The sequence below is a fragment of the Mustelus asterias genome, chromosome 21, assembly GCF_964213995.1.
Source record: "Mustelus asterias chromosome 21, sMusAst1.hap1.1, whole genome shotgun sequence".
Taxonomy (NCBI): domain Eukaryota; kingdom Metazoa; phylum Chordata; class Chondrichthyes; order Carcharhiniformes; family Triakidae; genus Mustelus; species Mustelus asterias.
Genome location: NC_135821.1, coordinates 18,155,873 through 18,175,034, shown reverse-complemented (window position 1 = coordinate 18,175,034; position 19,162 = coordinate 18,155,873). Strand labels below are relative to the sequence as shown.

Below are 19,162 nucleotides of genomic sequence, written 5' to 3'. Positions count from 1 at the left end.
GTGGCACAGTGGTTAGCACTGCTGCCTCACAGTGCTAGAGAACCGGGTTCGATTCCCGGCTCGGGTCACTGTCTGTGTGAAATCTGCACATTCTCCCCGTGTCTGCGTGGGTTTCCTCCGGATACTTCCTCCCACAGTCCAAAAGACGTGCTGGTTAGGTGCATCGGCCGTGCTAAATTCTCCCTCAGTGTAGCCGAACTGGTGCTGGAGTGTGGCAACCAGGGGATTTTCACAGTGACTTTATTGCAGTGTTAATGTTAAGCCTACTTGTGAGAATAATAAATAAGCTGGCGAAGTTATTTGTCTATTTACTGATACCACAACAAGTCTGTTTCCTTCCAAGATCTTGCAAAACTCTCTTGATTTATTTCCTTTGATTGAAAAATTGCCAAGGCTACCCAATTATTTAAGGAGGGTTGAGAAGTAAACTAGGAAATTGTACGAGAATTTATTGGAATGTTTTATTAGATGATTAGTGGAATCCAGCAGGGATTTGTATTCTGCCTTAGCTTTTCACTACATTGTAGATGAAGGGACAAAGAACCATATATTCAAGTTTGCTGATAGCATCAATAGTATAGGTGGGAACTGAAGATTATAAAGGGTCAGCGCTAAATTAATTCTATAAAATAATGAGGGTCATAGATAAGGTAGATAGTCAACATCTTTTTCCAAAGGTAGGGGAGTCTAAAATTAGAAAGCATAGGTTTAAGGTGAGAGGGGAGAGATACAAAAGGGTACAGAGGGCAACTTTTTCACACAGAGTGTCTGGAACAAGCTGCCAGAGGCAGTAGTAGAGGTGGGTACAATTTTGTCTTTTAAAAAGCATTTAGACAGTTACATGGGTAAGGTGGGTGTAGAGGGATATGGGCCAACCACGGCCATTTGGGACTCGCTTAGTGGTAAATGGACAAGTTGGGTCGAAGGGCCTGTTTCCATGCTGTAAACCTCTATGATTGTAAATGAGGGGGCAAAATTGTGGCAGATGGAGCTCAGTGTGAAGTGCAAGGCTCAACATAAGAAAGATTGATCAGAGTATTTTCGAATGATGGGAAGCTGGAAACTCTGGGGGTGCCAAGAGATTTCGAGCTCCCAGTATAGAAATCATTAAGGCTGGCAATTTCCTTCATCGCACTCTCAGGCAGTGCATTTCGAGTGCATTATAATTTCAAAGGTACAAACAACAAAGCCATTTTGGTTACCGCATTCAGTTCTGGGCACCCCACCTATAGGCCCTATCCCTGTAACCCCACGTATTTACCCTGCTAATCTCCCTGACACTAAGGGGCAATTGAGCATGGCCAATGAACCTAACCTGCATGTCTTTCGGACTGTGGGAGGAAACCAGAGCACCCGGAGGAAACTCACGCAGACACGAGGAAAATGTGCAGACGCCGAATTCTACCGCCCTGCCCTCCACGGAATGGGAGCGGGCGAGGGGCGGACAATGGAAATGTCCATTGACCTCGGGCGGGATTTTCCAGTCTCGGGTCGAGCGGTGGCATAACATCTCGCCCACAGTCGTCCGAGGCTGCAATTGAACCCGGGTCCCCAGCACTGTGAGGCAGCGGTGCCCCCAGGTCACCTACTTTGGAGTTCCCTCCCTAAACGTCTCAGCCTCTCGTTCCTCCTCTCGGACGTGCCTTAAATTCAATCTCCTGGGCCAAGTTTTGGTCAGCTGTCCTGGTATCTCCTGATGAAGCCACCTTCTTTTCCAAGCTGGTTCTTTGCTGCAACAGCCCAAAAACTAATCCTGGCTCTGTGCTCTCTCCTCTCCTCACTTTCCTCTGTTTCACAAATCTATTTAATTTTCCGTTCCAAAGGTGCAAGGGTCTCTGGCTCATCCACTCGCTGCTTTTCATCACCTTTAATCAAATAAATTCAATCTCAACTGTCAGTTCTCCAACAAGGCAAGAAAAGTTTAAGTTTATTTATTAGTCACAAGTAAGGCTTACATTAACACTGCAGTGAAGTTACTGTGAAAATCCCCTAGTCGCCACAGTCCGGTGCCTGTTCGGGTACACTGAGGGAGAATTTAGCACGGCCAATGCACCTACCATGCACTAAATGTGGACTGTATCTGATTGGACAGGATGTGTAAATAGGTTACTTTTATACAATGGATTCTGTTCCTCATTTGCAATACGGTCTAAATAGACATTGTACAGAAAAATAACCGGTTGTCTTGTCTTTTTCTTAAAGATTAAGGAAATACACAGTAAATGGGAATTGCCACACCTCACAGTGAAGAATCTGATAGTACATTCCATTCACCCTGCTCAAACAATTCACCTCGACAGTAACAATTCAAATAAGTTTTCAAGTTTATTTATCAGTGTCACAAGTCAGCTTACATTAACACTGCAATGAAGTTACTGTGAAAATCCCCTAGTCGCCACACTCCGGTGCCTGTTCGGGTACACTGAGGGAGAATTTAGCACGGCCAATGCACCCTAACCAGCACGTCTTTCGCACTGTGAGAGGAAACCGGAGCACCCGGAGGAAACCCACGCAGACACAGGGAGAACGTGCAGACTCCGCACGGACAGTGACCCAAGCCAGGAATCGAACCTGGGTCCCTGGCGCTGTGAGGCAGCAATGCTAACCACTGTTCAACCGAGCCGCGGCGCCGTCCATAATTTGAATCTTTCCTCAAGATTATATATGAGTAACGGAAGGCAGTACATTAAAACAGCTACACATTCTCTGGAGGACAAGAATACCTCTAAGGAGATATCAGGTGCAAGATGTCGTCTGAAAATGCTCCCAGGTCTCCGGGACATTTTACGATATTAAAAAGGTGTTGTATAAATACAGTCTGCTGTTGTAAGTATGTGGAACAGGTCACTGGCAGGGGTAGTGTAACAAGAAACTTTAATGGATTTCAAGACCGAATAAAGAGGATTCAGGGTTATTAGAAGTGCACTGAGGGACTACTGTGGATCGGTGGACGAGACGGATCAAAGGTCCTTCTCTGCCTTAAAACGCCACTGGGTTACTTATACCGCGATTAAACAATGAATAGTCCTAATGCACTTTACAAGGAGGGAATTAAACAGTGGAAGAATCAAAGGAAATCAAAGGCATTGCTGAAAAGGCAAAACAAAAGACAGAAGGCAACAGGCAGAATTGTATAAAGTCTTAAAAGCGTTGAAAAGCAAGGTGGTATATCTGTCTGTAATAATCCTACCTCGGGGTGACCTACAGGAATCTGCGGCAATGGCAGCTGGCTATTGGTAGTAAATGTGCTCACCTTGTTGGACTGGGTGCGAGGTTCGTCTCCTCAGACTGTGCTCCAGAAGCTGGTGGGTTCGAGTTGGGCTTGCACCTGCCATCAATCGTACGGTCGCTTCATGCAGAAACATCTTTTAAAAAAATAATCATAGTAGGAGCGTGAAGCACAATGACAAAACTATTAAACACACAATCATTGTATAATCTGACAGACAGAATGTTACACCTGACAAGAGTCCCGTTCACCCATCTCCTGGCCCAGTAATACCTTGATTTTAAAATTTGCGTCCTTTCATTTTAAAATCACTCCATGGACTCGGCCCTCCCTAGCTCTAATCTCCTTCGTCCCTCCCTAGCTCTAATCTCCTTCGTCCCCTCCCTTGCTCCAATCTCCTTCGTCCCCTCCCTAGCTCCAATCTCCTTCGTCCCTCCCTAGCTCCAATCTCCTTCGTCCCTCCCTAGCTCTAATCTCCTTCGTCCCTCCCTAGCTCTAATCTCCTTCGTCCCTCCCTAGCTCCAATCTCCTTCGTCCCTCCCTAGCTCTAATCTCCTTCGTCCCTCCCTAGCTCTAATCTCCTTCGTCCCCACAAACCTTCAAGATAAGGGTGTGCTGGTAACGTAATCTAGAGGCCCAGGTCTCTGGGGGGGGGGGGTCACAGATCAGATCCCAACATGGCAGCTGCTAATAAAAATCTGAAATTGAAAGTTAGACTCAATAATGGTGGCTATGAAACTTATCATCAATCATTGTAAAAGCCCATCTGGTTGACTAATGTCCTTTAGGGAAAGAAATCTGCCACCCGTACCTGGGGTGGCACAGTGCTTAGCACTGCCAGCATCAGTAGTAAATGCGCCTAGTTTGGGGGCGTTTAAGAGATCCGTAGATAGGTTCATGGACGAAAAGAAATTGGTTTAGGTTGGAGGGTCACAGTTTTTTTTTTAACTGGTCGGTGCAACATCGTGGGCCGAAGGGCCTGTTCTGCGCTGTAATGTTCTATGTTCTATGTTCTCAACGCCAGAGACCCAGGTTTGATTCCCGGCTTGGGTCACTGCCTGTGGCGAGTCTGCATGTTCTCCGTGTGTCTGCGTGGGTTTCCTCCGGGTGCTCTGGTTTCCTCCCACAGTCCGAAAGACGTGTTGGTTAGGTGGATTGGCCATGCTAAATTCTCCCTCAGTGTCCCCGAATAGGCACCGGAGTGTGGCGACTAGGGGATTTTCACAGTAACTTCATTGCAGTGTTAATGTAAGCCTACTTGTGACACTAATAAATAAACTAACTTTAAACTGATCTGGCTGATATGTGACTCCAGAACCACAGCTTAACTGTCTCTTTATGGCCCCCTGCAGTGGCCTAGCAAGTCACTCAGTTCAAGGGCAATTATGGATGGGCAACTAAAGTACTGGCTTACCAACTACACCCACATCCCACGAAAGAATCTTTAAAAGACTCTTTGTTCCTCCAGTTTTGGCCTGTTTCGCACCCCAATTTTCAGCACTCCACCATTGACAGCACTGCGAGGCAATAAACTCTCTCTGCATACCGCTGCAACTCGCTACCTCTCTCTCCTCCTGTAAGGTGCTCTATCAAACCTACCACCGGGATTAGTATGGCCAGATGTTGTAAAATCTCCTAACGTGGCTTCATGTCCAATCTTGCTGGATGACATTCCTTTGAAGCTGCCTTCGGACACTTTGCAACATTAAAAGGCACTATATAAATGTAATTTCTTTCTGAATTACAGTTACATTGAAAAACCATAAAAATCTACAGCACAGGATGTGGCTATCTTCTTTTCCAAGCTGCTATAACAATCCAGCTCTATGATCGCTCCACTCTGAAGGGAGCAGGCTGGCACAGCAGTGAGCACTGCTGCCTCACAGCACCAGGGACCCGGGTTCGATTCCAGCCTCGGGTGACTGTCTGTGTGGAGTCTGCATGCTCTCCCCGTGTCTGCGTGGGTTTCCTCCGGGTGCTCCGGTTTCCTCCCACAGTCCGAAAGATGTGTGGGTTAGGTGGATTGGCCAGGCTAAATTGCCCCTTCGTGCCAGGGGGATTAGCAGGGTAAATATATGGGGTTACAGGGATAGGGCCTGGGTGGGATTGTGGTCGGTGCAGACTCGATGGGCCAAATGGCCTCCTTCTGCACTGGAGGGATTCTATGATCTTTCAGAATCCAGGTCTGAAGTGACATTATCGCAATCTTAATTCGAAAAACTGTGGTGAAAAAGTACTTTAAAAAGAGGGCGTTTTGTCCTCTTTTGCTTTAATGTACCCTTTCCTGGGGCTCTGACCCAAATTTTTAATTCCACCCTGGCCACCGGGGAGGTGCCAGAGGACTGGAGAACAGTTAATGTGGTCCCACTATTTAAGAAAGGTTGTAGAGACAAGCCAGGGGACTACAGACCAGTGAGTCTCACGTCTGTGGTTGGGAAACTACTGGAAAAGCTTCTGAAGGAGGGAATCTATCTCCATTTGGAGAGGCAAGGTTTGATCAGGGATAATCAGCATGGCTTCGTCAGAGGAAGGTCATGCTGAACAAACTTGATTGAACTTTTTTGATCTTGTAACCAAGTATGAGGATGAGGGTGGTGCGGTTGATGTAGTTTACATGGATTTCAGCAAAGCCTTTGACAAAGTGCCACATGGGAGACTTATTAAGAAGGCTGATGCACATGGGATACAGGGTGATCTGATAAGGTGGAATCATAATTGGCATAGCGGTAGGAGACAGAGGGTGGTGACAGACAGGTGCTTTAGTGACTGGAGGCCAGTGACCAGTGGCGTACCACAGGGATCCGTGCTGGGCTCCCTATTGTTCATCATTTATATAAATGACATCAGTGACTATGTGGGAGGTAGGATCAGTGAGTTTGCCGATGACACAAAGATTGGCAGGGTGGTTAACAGTGAGGTTGAGTGTCTTGGGTTACAGGAAGATATAGACGTGATGGTCAAATGGGCGGATAAGTGGCAGATGGAAATTAACCCCGAAAAGTGTGAGGTGATGCGCTTTGGAAGGAGTAATTTGACAGGGAAGTATACTATGAAAGGTCTGACACTGGGAAGTTCTGAAGAACAAAGGGACCTTGGTGTTGTTGTCCATAGATCTCTGAAGGCGGAAAGGCAGGTTAATAGGGTGGTGAAAAAGAAATATGGCACACTCGCCTTTATTAAACGGGGTATAGATTACAAAACCACAGAGGACATGATGGATTTGTATGGAATTTTGGTGAGGCCACAGCTGGAGCACTGTGTGAAGTTCTGGTCATCACATTATAGGAAGGATGTGAACACACTGGAGGGAGTGCAGAGGAGATTCACCAGGATGCTGCCTGGGACGGAGCATTTAAGTTATGAAGAGAGGTTGGATAGGCTTGGGTTGTTTTCTCTGGAGCAGAGAAGACTGAGGGGCGACCTGATCGAGGTGTTCAAGATTATGAAGGGCATGGACAGGGTGGATAGGGAGCAGCTAAGCTTCTTAGTTGAAGGGTCAGTTGCGAGGGGACACAAGTTAAAAGTGAGGGGCAGGAGGTTATGGGGGGGATTTGAGGAAAAAACCTTTTACCCAGAGGGTGGTGATGGTCTGGAATGCGCTGCCTGGGAGGGCGGTGGAGGCGGGATGCCTCACATCCTTTAAAAAGTACCTGGATGAGTACTTGGCACACCATAACATTCAAGGCTATGGGCCAAGTGCTGGCAAGTGGGCAGGTCAGGGCACTTCATGCGTCTGTGCAGACTCGATGGGCTGAAGGGCCTCTTCTGCACTGTAGTAATCTGTGACCTGTGCAGACTCTGCACAGACAGTGACCCAGGGCGGGAATCGAACCCGAGTCCCTGGCGCTGAGGCAGCAGTGCTAACATGTCTGCCACTGTGTCACCATCTAACCCAACACCCACAATTTTAGTAGGAGCAAAATTGACTCTCCAGTTGATGCCTATCACCTGCCTACAGTTAATTTACAATTGACATCTCTGACAGTGCAGCATTCCCTCAATACTGCACTGGAATGTCAACCTGGATTGTATGCTAAAGACTCTGGATACAATAAATATAAAATAGAGAACGATAATTGTCGTTTAAGTGATTAAAGTCTCTAACTGGAGTGAGAAGCAGTGATGTTTTGAGGCTGTGCAGTTTTTTGGATAGGATATGCCTGTTCTGGTGCACAGACAGATGCTGAAGATTATGTGGCACAACTTTAAAAAAGCATAAGACAGTTCCTCTCCAGGTCTCCTCGGCCTAACTAACAATGATTGTACTTTGAATGTATTTGAAGCGCTCTGAGACCCAATGACTCAGGAGTTCCCAACTTGTCGGTCGTGACTCTCAGCAGGGTCGCAGACTCCAATGCAGCAATGGGCGGCACGGTGGCACAGTGGTTAGCACTGCTGCCTCACAGCGCCAGGGACTCGGGTTCAATTCTGGCCTCGGGTCACTGTCTGTGCGGAGTCTGCATGTTCTCCCCGTATCTGCGTGGGTTTCCTCCGGGTGCTCCGGTTTCCTCCCACACTCCAAAAGATGTGCGGGTTAGATTGATTGGCCGTGCTAAATTGACCCTAGTGTCAGGGGGTTAGCAGGGTAAATATGTGGGGTTATGGGGAAAAGGGCATGGGTGGGATTGTGGTCGGTGCAGAATCGATGGGCCAAATGGCCTCCTTCTGCACTGTAGGGATTCTATGATTCTATGAATGGTGGCAATGGAGTGGAGACTCAGATTTGACAGCCCTGGGATTGGGCTCTTTAAATAAGATTGATTTTGTTTACCCGTGGACGCAACCTAAACCAATGAGCTCTGAGGCCCAGTCACTGTGGAGCACGCAAAACGGTAGTTGTTTATTTTGTTAATGTATCTCTGCTGTTTGAACCCAAACCCTGCTCAACAGCTCTCCCCCCTGCACCCTCTAGTTTTAATCTTGCAGTTGCAACGAGTGTGAAGCATCAAAATGGGGTCACAGCAGAAAAAGGTTTGCAATGAAATGAGAGGACGAGTGGCGGCATGGACGAGGCAGGCGGCCGGTGGGACACGAATCTGCTGTCGGCCCCACGGATAAAGTTTAAGTCTGGCCAAGGAGACGGCCAGTGGTAAATCAGATAGAATTCCCAACAGGAGCGTAAAGTAATAATAAAACTCCGGCCTCACGTGCGAGTGTAATTGCCAGTTTGTGAAGAGAGAGAAATAACTGCCGGCTGCTCGCGCCTGCTCACTTCCGGTCTCACGAGAGGTGGGGGGTCGGGGGGGGGGTCGCGTGCAGACGCAGTGCCACCCCCTGTGGGGACAATGGTTGCACAAATAGAGACAGACAAGTGGGTATGATACATGGTTACAGGAGGACCAGGACTGGGAGTTCAATGTTCAAGGGGAGGTGATGGCCGAGTGGTATTATCGCTAGACTATCAATCCAGAAACTCAGCTAATGTTCTGGGGACCCGGGTTCGAATCCCGCCACTTCAGATGGTGGAATTTAAATTTAATAATAAAAATATCTGGAATTAAGAATCTACTGATGACCATGAAATCATTGTCGATTGTTGCAAAAACCCATCTGGTTCACTAATGTCTTTTAGGGAAGGAAATCTGCCGTCCTTACCCGGTCTGGCCTACATGTGACTCCAGAGCCACAGCAATGTGGTTGACTCTCAACTGCCCTCGGGCAACTAGGGATGGGCAATAAATGCTCGTTAGCTAGCGACGCCCATGTCCCACGAATGAATAAAACGAAACTCAATTTTTCAGAAGGATAGAGCAGGAGGTGGAGTTGCTTTATTGATTAAAGATGATACCAAAGCTGTATTAAGAAATGACGTTAACACTAAGGGCCAACATGTTGAATCAATCTGGGTGGAACTAAGAAACGAAGGATGTGTTGGTGCGTACCCGATGGGCTGAAGGGCCCCTTCTGCGCTGTATAATTCTATGAAAAGCACTGCAATAAGTGTTTGAGAATTACCACTGTTGTCTTAAAAACACATTCTGGCTCAGAATAAACTAGCTCCATTAGTATAAAAGGTACGTGAGCCATTTGGACTCTAGTCTACTGTAAGGTTTTATTGAAAAAATATCGGGGGCAGTGTGCCAATTATCTCCTTTATTAGGAAATGTTACTTGGTAAATTAACCTCAAAGTGGATGAATGTGCTCATGGCTTTGTTTGCTTACCTTACGATGTGCTGGCTTAAATGTCTGGCCAAGCTTCCGGAGGCTGCTCAGGTCTCGTTGGAATCCTTTCAGTTCTAGACTTGAAGCTTGATAGGTCTCGCCCACGGCGTGGCTGGAGTTTGCCTGCTTCTGCCACAGGGTTGTCCGAATTGAAAGCAAAATGTCGCAGATCAACAGCTGCACGGCCTGCCAAGGAGAGAAACAGAATGTTATCCCCAGACAGGACAGAGGCGAGAGGCAAGTTCTCCCTCCCACACCTCGCCAGACTTATTAGAAAGCTTGTTTTCTTTTTAAATAATTGTACCAGCTTACAAAAATTGGATTGGGCACGAAAAAAAACTTTTACAACAAGCCTGGTGCATCAATGATGCTCAAAATAAAGGGCAGCACGGCGACACAGTGGTTAGCGCCAGGGACCTGGGTTCGACTCCGGAGCACCTGGAGGAAACCCATGCAGACACGGGGAGAACGTGCAAACTCCACACAGTCGCCCTTGGTCGGAATCGAACCTGGGTCACTGTGCCGCCTCATTTGCCGCTTAACTGCCCAGTCTGCAAGTTTCCAAATACAATACAAGGGTGACACAGTGGCGAGCACCACTGCCTCATAGTGCCAGGGACCCGGGTTCGATTCCCCGGCTTGGGTCACTGTCTGTGTGGAGTTTGCACATTCTCCCCGTGTCTGCGTGGGTTTCCTCCGGGGTGCTCCGGTTTCCTCCCACAGTCCAAAGATGTGTGGATTAGGTGGACTGGCCATGCTAAAATTGCCCCCCCGAGTGTGAGGGGACTAGCTAGGGTAAATGCATGGGGTTATGGGGATGGGGCCTGGGTGGAATTGTCATCGATGCAGAATGGCCTCCTTCTGCACTGTAGGAGTCTATGATTCTATGAAATCGTATTTTCATTCATATTAAAAGGGGTGGGGGATGTAATGAGAAATTACCTTTATGTCCAAAAGGTGGAACTTGTACTTTTATCCACTTCCTTATTTGTTTTACAGTTTTGCGCAAGTTGCAGCTTATGGTTATAAATCTTACTGATACTTTGATTCAACACTATACTTGCAGTATAAGCATATTTGCATTCAAGTTTAAATGCATGCATCTATGTATAAACCAGCACGCAGCTAACAAATTAATTTTCCAAGATGTTAGGGGTAAGTTTTTCACTCAGAGGGTGGCGGGTGCGTGGAATCGGCTGCCGGTAGTGGTGGTGGAGGCGGATTCGATAGGGTCTTTTAAGAGACTTTTGGATAAGTTCATGGAAGTTAGTAAGATGGAGGGTTATAGGTAAGCCTGGTAGGTAGGGACATGTTCGGCGCAACTTGTGGGCCGAAGGGCCTGTTTGTGCTGTAGCTTTTCTATGTTCTATGAATCCTGCTGGACTTTTGTGTACCGTTCGGTACTTTTATTCCAACCAAAAAACCCAATTCAAATCAAGTCCAATCATGGTCTCCTCGTGAGAGACAAGCCAGATCCAAGCTGACAAGACAAGACCTTGCGTCCCATCTTGGGGCTCGATCAAACAAGATCCGAGTTGACAGGACGAGATATTGCACCCCCTCCCGGGCTTGTTCCACAGGATATCATTTAAAATGTGCAACTGGTGCACAACTCAGTGCACTACTCAGTGCACAGTGAGGAGGGTAGTGGTGAACATCTGGAGGACGTAGACAGACTGGTGAAATGGACAGATACAGCGCAGACAAAATTTACAGAGAGTACAGCATGGTGGAATAAATGAAGGGAAATGATATCAATTAAAATTTCAAATGGGGTGCAGGAACAGAGAAATACAAATCTGTGAAGGCAGCAAGACAAGTTGATTTACAAAGAAGAACATACAGGATCCCTGGTCTTATAGAGTGCAGAAGCAAAGAAGTTATGCACAACCTTTATAGTAAGAAGCCGCAGCTGGAATACTGTGTGCAGTTTTGGTCCCCTTATTTGCGGAAGGATATATTGGCCTTGGAGGGAGTGCAGAGAAGGTTCACCAGGTTGATACCAGAGATGAGGGGTGTTGATTATGAGGAGAGACTGAGCAGATCGAGTTTGTACTCAGAGTTTAGAAGGCTGAGGGGGGATCTCATAGAGACCTATAAGATAATGAAGGGGCTGGATAGGGTAGAGGTGGAGAGATTCTTTCCACTTAGAAAGGAAGCTAGAACTAGAGGGCACAGCCTCAAAATAAAGGGGGGTCAGTTTAGGACAGAATTGAGGAGGAACTTCTTCTCTCAGAGGGTGGTGAATCTCTGGAATTCTCTGCCCACTGAAGTGGTGGAGGCTACCTCGTTGAATATGTTTAAATCACGGGTAGATGGATTCCTGATCGGTAAGGGAATTAGGGGTTATAGGGATCAGGCGGGTAAGTGGAACTGATCCACTTCAGATCAGCCATGATCTTATTGAATGGCGGGGCAGGCTCGAGGGGCTAGATGGCCTACTCCTGCTCCTATTTCTTATGTTCTTATGCAAGTCTCACAACACCAGGTTAAAGTCCAACAGGTTTATTTGGAATCACGAGTTTTGGGAGCGCCGCTCCTTCATCAGGTGAGTGAGTGAAGAAGCTCCAAAAGCTCGTGATTCCAAATAAACCTGTTGGACTTTAACCTGGTGTTGTGAGACTTCTTACTGTGTTTACCCCAGTCCAACGCCGGCATCACCACATCATGACAACCTTCATAAATCACCAGTTCAGCTTGAGTAATGTATTGAGAATGCTGGGCGTCACGCTACAGGAAGGATGCCAAGGCCTTGGAAAGGTTGCAGAGGAGGCTGACTAAACATATCAAGGATGTGACAAGATTAGAGATGCTGTGATTGTTCTCCTCAGAGCAGTGAACGATAAGGGGAGAAATAAGAGATGTGTTCAAAATTATAAATGGTTCAAATAAAGGGAATAGGGAGAAACTGTCAGCTGGTAACCAGAGGACGCAGAAATAAGGTAATTGGCAAAAAAAGAGAGTTTTTAAAAAATATAAACACGGAATATTGTTCAGGAATACACTGGCGGGGGCAGATTCAATGGTAACATTCAAAGATACACTACAGGTCCATTATGCGCAGTGGCACAGATTATATTTCTCTCCCCCTAGTGTTGTAATACGAATGTCCTTTTATTAGGTTAGTGCTGCTATAACAGCTGCTTCAAACAAACACGGGTTGTAAAGAATCCTTGGAAATTGCTGGGATCTCCAAACACAGTAGAATTCACTATTGAAACGTATACCTTGATAATGTTTAATTTTATCCAGCTAGGGCAGACTTAATTGAAGCTTTTAGAGGCAGAGAGGTGGAAGAGGGTAATTGTACAGTTTTATGGCATCTTCTGTAAATTAGTAATTGCCAGGGTCTAACATTCCATGGCAAGGGAAGCTTTTTCGACGCAGAACCACTAAAAATAACAACAGAGGAAAATGAGGGCATTAGGGCGGCACGGTGGCACTGTGGTTAACACTGCTGCCTCACAGCGCCAGGGACCCGGGTTCGATTCCCGGCTTGGGTCACTGTCTGTGTGGAGTCTGCACGTTCTCCCCGTGTCTGCGTGGGTTTCCTCCGAGTGCTCCGGTTTCCTAAGGCAACTAAGGGATTTTCAAGGCAAGTTCATTGCAGTGTTAATGTTAGCCTACTTGTGACACTAATAAATAAACTTAAAAACTAGCATAGTAATATTTTGATTGGGAGGCGAATATTAGACCTTTCTAAAACACACACATCGACTCCTTACTGTGAAGTCCTACATTCCTTTTTTTCAACAAAAATTTTTCAATTGCTTTTTGAAACCTCCTGCCTGAGACAAAAGTTGCCAAAACTTATTCATTTTCTTTGATACCCTTAGTTCAATGGGCGGTACGGTGGCACAGTGGTTAGCACTGTTGCCTCATAGTGCCAGGGACCCGGGTTCGATTCCTGGCTTGGGTCACTGTCTATGTGGAGTCTGCACATTCTCCCCATGTCTGCGTGGGCTTCCTCCGGGTGCTCCGGTTTCCTCCCACAGTCTGAAAGACGTGCTGGTTAGGGTGCAGTGGCCGTGCGAAATTCTCCCTCAGTGTACCCGAACAGGTGCCGGAGTGTGGCAACTAGAGAATTTTCACAGTAACTTCATTGCAGTGTTAATGTAAGCCTACTTAGAATCTACAGTGCAGAAGGAGGGCATTAGGCCCATTGAGTCTGCACCGGCCACAGTCCCAACCTGGCCCTATCCCAGTAACCCCTCATATTTACCCTCCTGGTCCCCCTGACACTAAGGGGCAATTTAGCATGGCCAATCAACTTAACCCGCACATCTTTGGAGTGTGGGAGGAAACCGGAGCACCCGGAGGAAACCCACACAGACACGGGGAGAACATGCAGATTCCACACAGACAGTGACCCTTGTTACTTGTGACTAATAAGTAAATAAACTAAAATAATAAACCTAAAGATAACCAAACCAAGCACTGAGGTTCATTTCTGTAGAGAAGCAACTGGAAAGCTAAGAAATTTCTTCTGTAATGAACCTTGGAGTAACTGTGCAGGGTTGATAGAGGATTATGAAGATGCTCCATGTGTAGATGTAGGGAAGATTCTTCCGCTTGTGACTAAAAATATCGGCCGTAAATACAAGATAGTCAATAATAAATCTAATACTAAATTCAGGGCAAACCTCGTCACTCAGGGAGTGGTTAGACAGTGAAACTTGCTGCCACAAAGGGTGGCTGAGGCGAATAGCATTTTGGGGAAAGTTGAAGGAGAAAGGAACAGAAGGAGACGCAGAAAGGGTTAGAAGAGGAGTGGGGAGAAGCTCATGTGTAGCACTAACAATGGCCAATTTGGTTAAATGGCCTGGTTCTGTGCTGTGGACTCAATGGAACTTTCACAAACATGTTAGGAGTGTGGAGATAGTCAAGAAATGCCCAGAAGCGCTGTGCTAAAGATCATACATTTTGGGCCTTTGGTTGAAGGGACCTCACTGGCCACAAACTGACGACCTCAATGACTGTGAAACATGTCGATGCGCAGGGTGCACCTTTGTTTTGCACTGCAGACACATTGCACAACATCGCTGGCACATGCAATGCAACTACAATGCACCACAGAGGCCACCATCTTTGTCCTCTCTGACAGACCCGAGCACACTTCTTCCCTGGACCTGCATATACCCCCCCTTTCCCTCCCGAAAGCAGCAGAATCACTGGGTTATGGAGCTGCAGGCGTGGCAACGCAAACCTGCTGCTTCAGCACACACAAACATCACCCTGAAGTGGGGTTGAGCAATACCCTCCGTACCTTATGCAGGTTGGTCTCCTGGTGTGGGCTGGAAACAGTCAGGGTGTTCCACAGATGTCCACTGGCCCTTTCACAGTGCAGAAACGTCGTTTGATGAGCATCGCGTTTCCCCAAAAGGCTCGCTTGCATAGCCTTATAAATGTGAAGAACTGCCTTTGGCAGCGGGCTTCTAGAAAGAGCCACATAGAGGAAACAAGTTAGCTGATAGCATAAAAATTTTGTGCACCCTTTGAGAGCGTTGGAGCATAGAATCCTTACAGTACAGAAGGAGGCCATTCGGCCCATCGAGTCTGCGCCGACCACAATCCCACCCAGGCCCTATTCCCGTAACTCCACACATTTACCCTGTTAATCCCCCGGACATGAGAGTCAATTTAGCATGGCCAATCAACCTAACCCACACATCTTTGGAGTGTGGGAGGAAACCGGAGCACCCGGAGGAAACCCACGCAGACACGGGGAGAATGTGCAAACTCCACACAGACAGTGACCCGAGGCCGGAATTGAACCCGGGCCTCTGGCGCTGTAAGGCAGCAGAGCTAACCACTGTGCCGCCCTACTGATCAATTGTTTTTTTTATTGGAACTGCAGTGTAGGCTACAAAATGACACAATTTCTTTTCCCTTCTTGAAACCAATTTCCTTTATTTGCTTGAAATCAATCTCATAACTTGGTAAAAGAGTAGATGGAATCGTTCTACTGCCTATCTTGCAATTCATCAAGTAAAGCAGAGACAATAAATATGTTTAATTGTACAACTACTTGTTATAAAGAAAACAATAGTTGTATTTTATTAGAAAGTATCTGTGGAAAACATGAGAAAGGGGTGAGAGGTAGTGGGATCATTACCCACATTCTCCACTTTGATTTTGGGGTGGCACGGTGGCACTGCTGCCTCACAGCACCCGTCTGTGCTGAGTCTGCATGTTCTCTCCATGTCTGTGTGGGTTTCCTCCAGGTGCTCTGGTTTCCTCCCACAGTCCAAAGATTTGTGGGTTAGGTGCATTGGCCATGCTAAATTGCCCCTTAATGTCCCAGGGTTCGTCGATTAGAGGGATTAGCGGGGTAAATATGTGGGATTATGGGGAGAGGGCCTGGGTGGGATTGTTGTTGGTGCAGACTCGATGGGCCGAATGGCCTCCTTCTGCACTGTGGGGATTCTATGAAAAGATCCCCACGGTTTCTCCAACTGAATGGTTTCCCTCTGTGCCAATGTTTCTGCCTCTCATTTCACAAAACTGGTATTCAGGAAACGAGTCATCCCTCACGTGGCAAGGGTAAGCGTGCAGTGTTAATATGCCCATGCTTCACCACAAACCTCTCACGCCGAAATTTACTTTAGATGTTTGGGCAGCAACTCTATAATAACAAGGAGACAAAATTATGCCCTGATACCAGGGCTAAAGAGAGCTTAAACTATGAGGACAGGTTGCATAAACTAGAAATATAGAATCCCTACAGTGCAGAGAGAATAGAGTCTGCACCAACTCTCCGATAGAGCGTCTTACCCACTCTCACCCGTACCCACGTGCATTTACCATGGTTAATCCATCTAACCTACACATCTTTGGACACTAAGTGGCCATTTAGCATGGCCAATCCACCTAACCTTCACGTTTTTACAATTGGGGGAGGGGTAATTATGATGCGATTAGGCAAGAATTAGGGGGCATAAGTTGGGAACAGAAACTGTCAGAGAAAGGAACGAATGAAAAGTGGAATTTTTTCAAGGAACAAATACTGGATGTCCTTGATAGGTATGTTCCTGTCAGGCAGGGAGGAAATGGCCGAGTGAGGGAACCATGGTTCACAAAAGAGGTGGAATGTCTTGTGAAAAGGAAGAGGGAAGCTTATGTAGGGATGAGGAAACAAGGTTCAGATGGCTTGATTGAGGGTTACAAGTTAGCAAGGAATGAGCTGAAAAAGGGGCTTAGGAGAGCTAGGAGGGGACATGAGAAGTCCTTGGCGGGTCGGATCAAGGAAAACCCCAAGGCTTTTTACTCTTATGTGAGGAATAAAAGAATGACCAGGGTGAGGTTAGGGCCGGTCAAGGACAGTAGTGGGAACTTGTGTATGGAGTCAGTAGAGATAGGCGAGGTGATGAATGAATACTTTTCTTCAGTGTTCACCAAGGAGAGGGGCCATGTTTTTGAGGAAGAGAAGGTGTTACAGGCTAATAGGCTGGAGGAAATAGATGTTCGGAGGGAGGATGTCTTGGCAGTTTTGAATAAACTGAAGGTCGATAAGTCCCCTGGGCCTGATGAAATGTATCCTAGGATTCTTTGGGAGGCAAGGGATGAGATTGCAGAGCCTTTGGCTTTGATCTTTGGGTCCTCGCTGTCCACGGGGATGGTGCCAGAGGACTGGAGAATGGCGAATGTTGTTCCTCTGTTTAAGAAAGGGAATAGAAATGACCCTGGTAATTATAGACCGGTTAGTCTTACTTCGGTGGTTGGTAAATTGATGGAAAGGGTCCTTAGGGATGGGATTTACGACCATTTAGAAAGATGCGGATTAATCCGAGATAGTCAGCACGGATTCGTGAAGGGCAAGTCGTGCCTCACAAATTTGATAGAATTTTTTGAGGAGGTAACTAAGTGTGTTGATGAAGGTAGGGCAGTTGATGTCATATACATGGATTTTAGTAAGGCGTTTGATAAGGTCCCCCATGGTCGGCTTATGATGAAAGTGAGGAGGTGTGGGATAGAGGGAAAGTTGGCCGATTGGATAGGTAACTGGCTGTCTGACCGAAGACAGAGGGTGGTGGTCGATGGAAAATTTTCGGATTGGAGGCAGGTTGCTAGCGGTGTGCCGCAGGGATCAGTGCTTGGTCCTCTGCTCTTTGTGATTTTTATTAATGACTTAGAGGAGGGGGCTGAAGGGTGGATCAGTAAATTTGCTGATGACACCAAGATTGGTGGAGTAGTGGATGAGGTGGAGGGCTGTTGTAGGCTGCAAAGAGACATAGATAGGATGCAAAGCTGGGCTGAAAAATGGCAAATGGAGTTTAACCCTGATAAATGTGAGGTGATTCATTTTGGTAGGACAAATTTAAATGTGGATTACAGGGTCAAAGGTAGGGTTCTGAAGACTGTGGAGGAACAGAGAGATCTTGGGGTCCATATCCACAGATCTCTAAAGGTTGCCAGTCAAGTGGATAGAGCTGTGAAGAAGGCCTATAGTGTGTTAGCTTTTATTAACAGGGGGTTGGAGTTTAAGAGCCGTGGGGTTATGCTGCAACTGTACAGGACCTTGGTGAGACCACATTTGGAATATTGTGTGCAGTTCTGGTCACCTCACTATAGGAAGGATGTGGAAGCGCTGGAAGGAGTGCAGAGGAGATTTACCAGGATGCTGCCTGGTTTGGAGGGTAGGTCATATGAGGAAAGGTTGAGGGAGCTAGGGCTGTTCTCTCTGGAGCGGAGGAGGCTGAGGGGAGACTTAATAGAGGTGTATAAAATGATGAAGGGGATAGATAGAGTGAACGTTCAAAGACTATTTCCTCGGGTGGATGGAGCTATTACAAGGGGGCATAACTATAGGGTTCGTGGTGGGAGATACAGGACGGATATCAGAGGTAGGTTCTTTACGCAGAGAGTGGTTGGGGTGTGGAATGGACTGCCTGCTGTGATAGTGGAGTCGGACACTTTAGGAACTTTCAAGTGGTTATTGGATAGGCACATGGAGCACACCAGGATGATAGGGAGTGGGATAGCTTGATCTTGGTTTCAGATAAAGCTCGGCACAACATCGTGGGCCGAAGGGCCTGTTCTGTGCTGTACTGTTCTATGTTCTATGTTTTTGGAGTGTGGGAGGAAACTGGAGCACCCGGAGGAAACCCATGCAGACACGGGGAGAACGTGCAGACTCCACACAGACAGTGACCCAAGCCGGGAATTGTACGTACCTGGGTCCCTGGCGCTGTGAGGCAGCAGCGCTAACTACTGTGCCACCGTGCCGCCCTTAGATAATTAAATAAGTTGTTGGGTTGACAGAGGGAAACTATTTCCTCTGGTAGCAGAGTCCAGAACAAGGGTCAAGACTTTAAAAATTAGAACTCGGCCACTTTGCAGTAAGGTCAGTAAGCAATTCTTCACGAGTGGTGGAAATCTAGAACTCTCTCCCCCAACAACCTGTTGATGCTGGGAGCCAATTAGAAATTTTAAACCTGATATTGATGGATTTTTATTAGACAAAGGCATTAAGAGTTAGGAAAACAAAGAGGGGTAATTGGAGTTAAGATTCAAATCTCCACAGGGCAGAAAGAATAGAGTATTCACCGACAGAGCGTCATACCCACCCTCCCCTTCGCCCTTTCCCTGTAACCACGTACATTTACCATGGTTAATCCATCTAACCTACACATAGCCCACCAACGCCTCTACTTTCTCAGAAGAGTAAGGAAATTTGGCATGTCAGCCACGACTCTCACCAACTTTTCCAGATGCACCATAGAAAGCATTCTTTCTGGGTTGTATCACAGCTTGGTGTGGCTCCTGCTCTG

At 46.9% G+C, this 19,162-nt stretch overlaps 1 protein-coding gene across 2 annotated transcripts in view; it reads right to left on the bottom strand.

The window, feature by feature from the left end:
- srebf2 (sterol regulatory element binding transcription factor 2) overlaps positions 1 to 19,162 on the bottom strand; it is an 82,514-nt gene that overhangs the window by 9,182 nt on the left and 54,170 nt on the right. For both annotated transcript variants that reach the window (XR_013500403.1, XM_078237580.1), the window contains exons 16-18: positions 14,659 to 14,827; positions 9,393 to 9,578; positions 3,254 to 3,365 (exon numbers count right to left, since the gene is read on the bottom strand). Coding sequence is in view for 1 of the 2 variants with exons in the window: in XM_078237580.1 (XP_078093706.1) it covers positions 3,254 to 3,365; positions 9,393 to 9,578; positions 14,659 to 14,827 (467 nt within the window). In the remaining variant the exon portion in view is untranslated. The remainder of the gene's footprint in view (positions 1 to 3,253; positions 3,366 to 9,392; positions 9,579 to 14,658; positions 14,828 to 19,162) is intronic.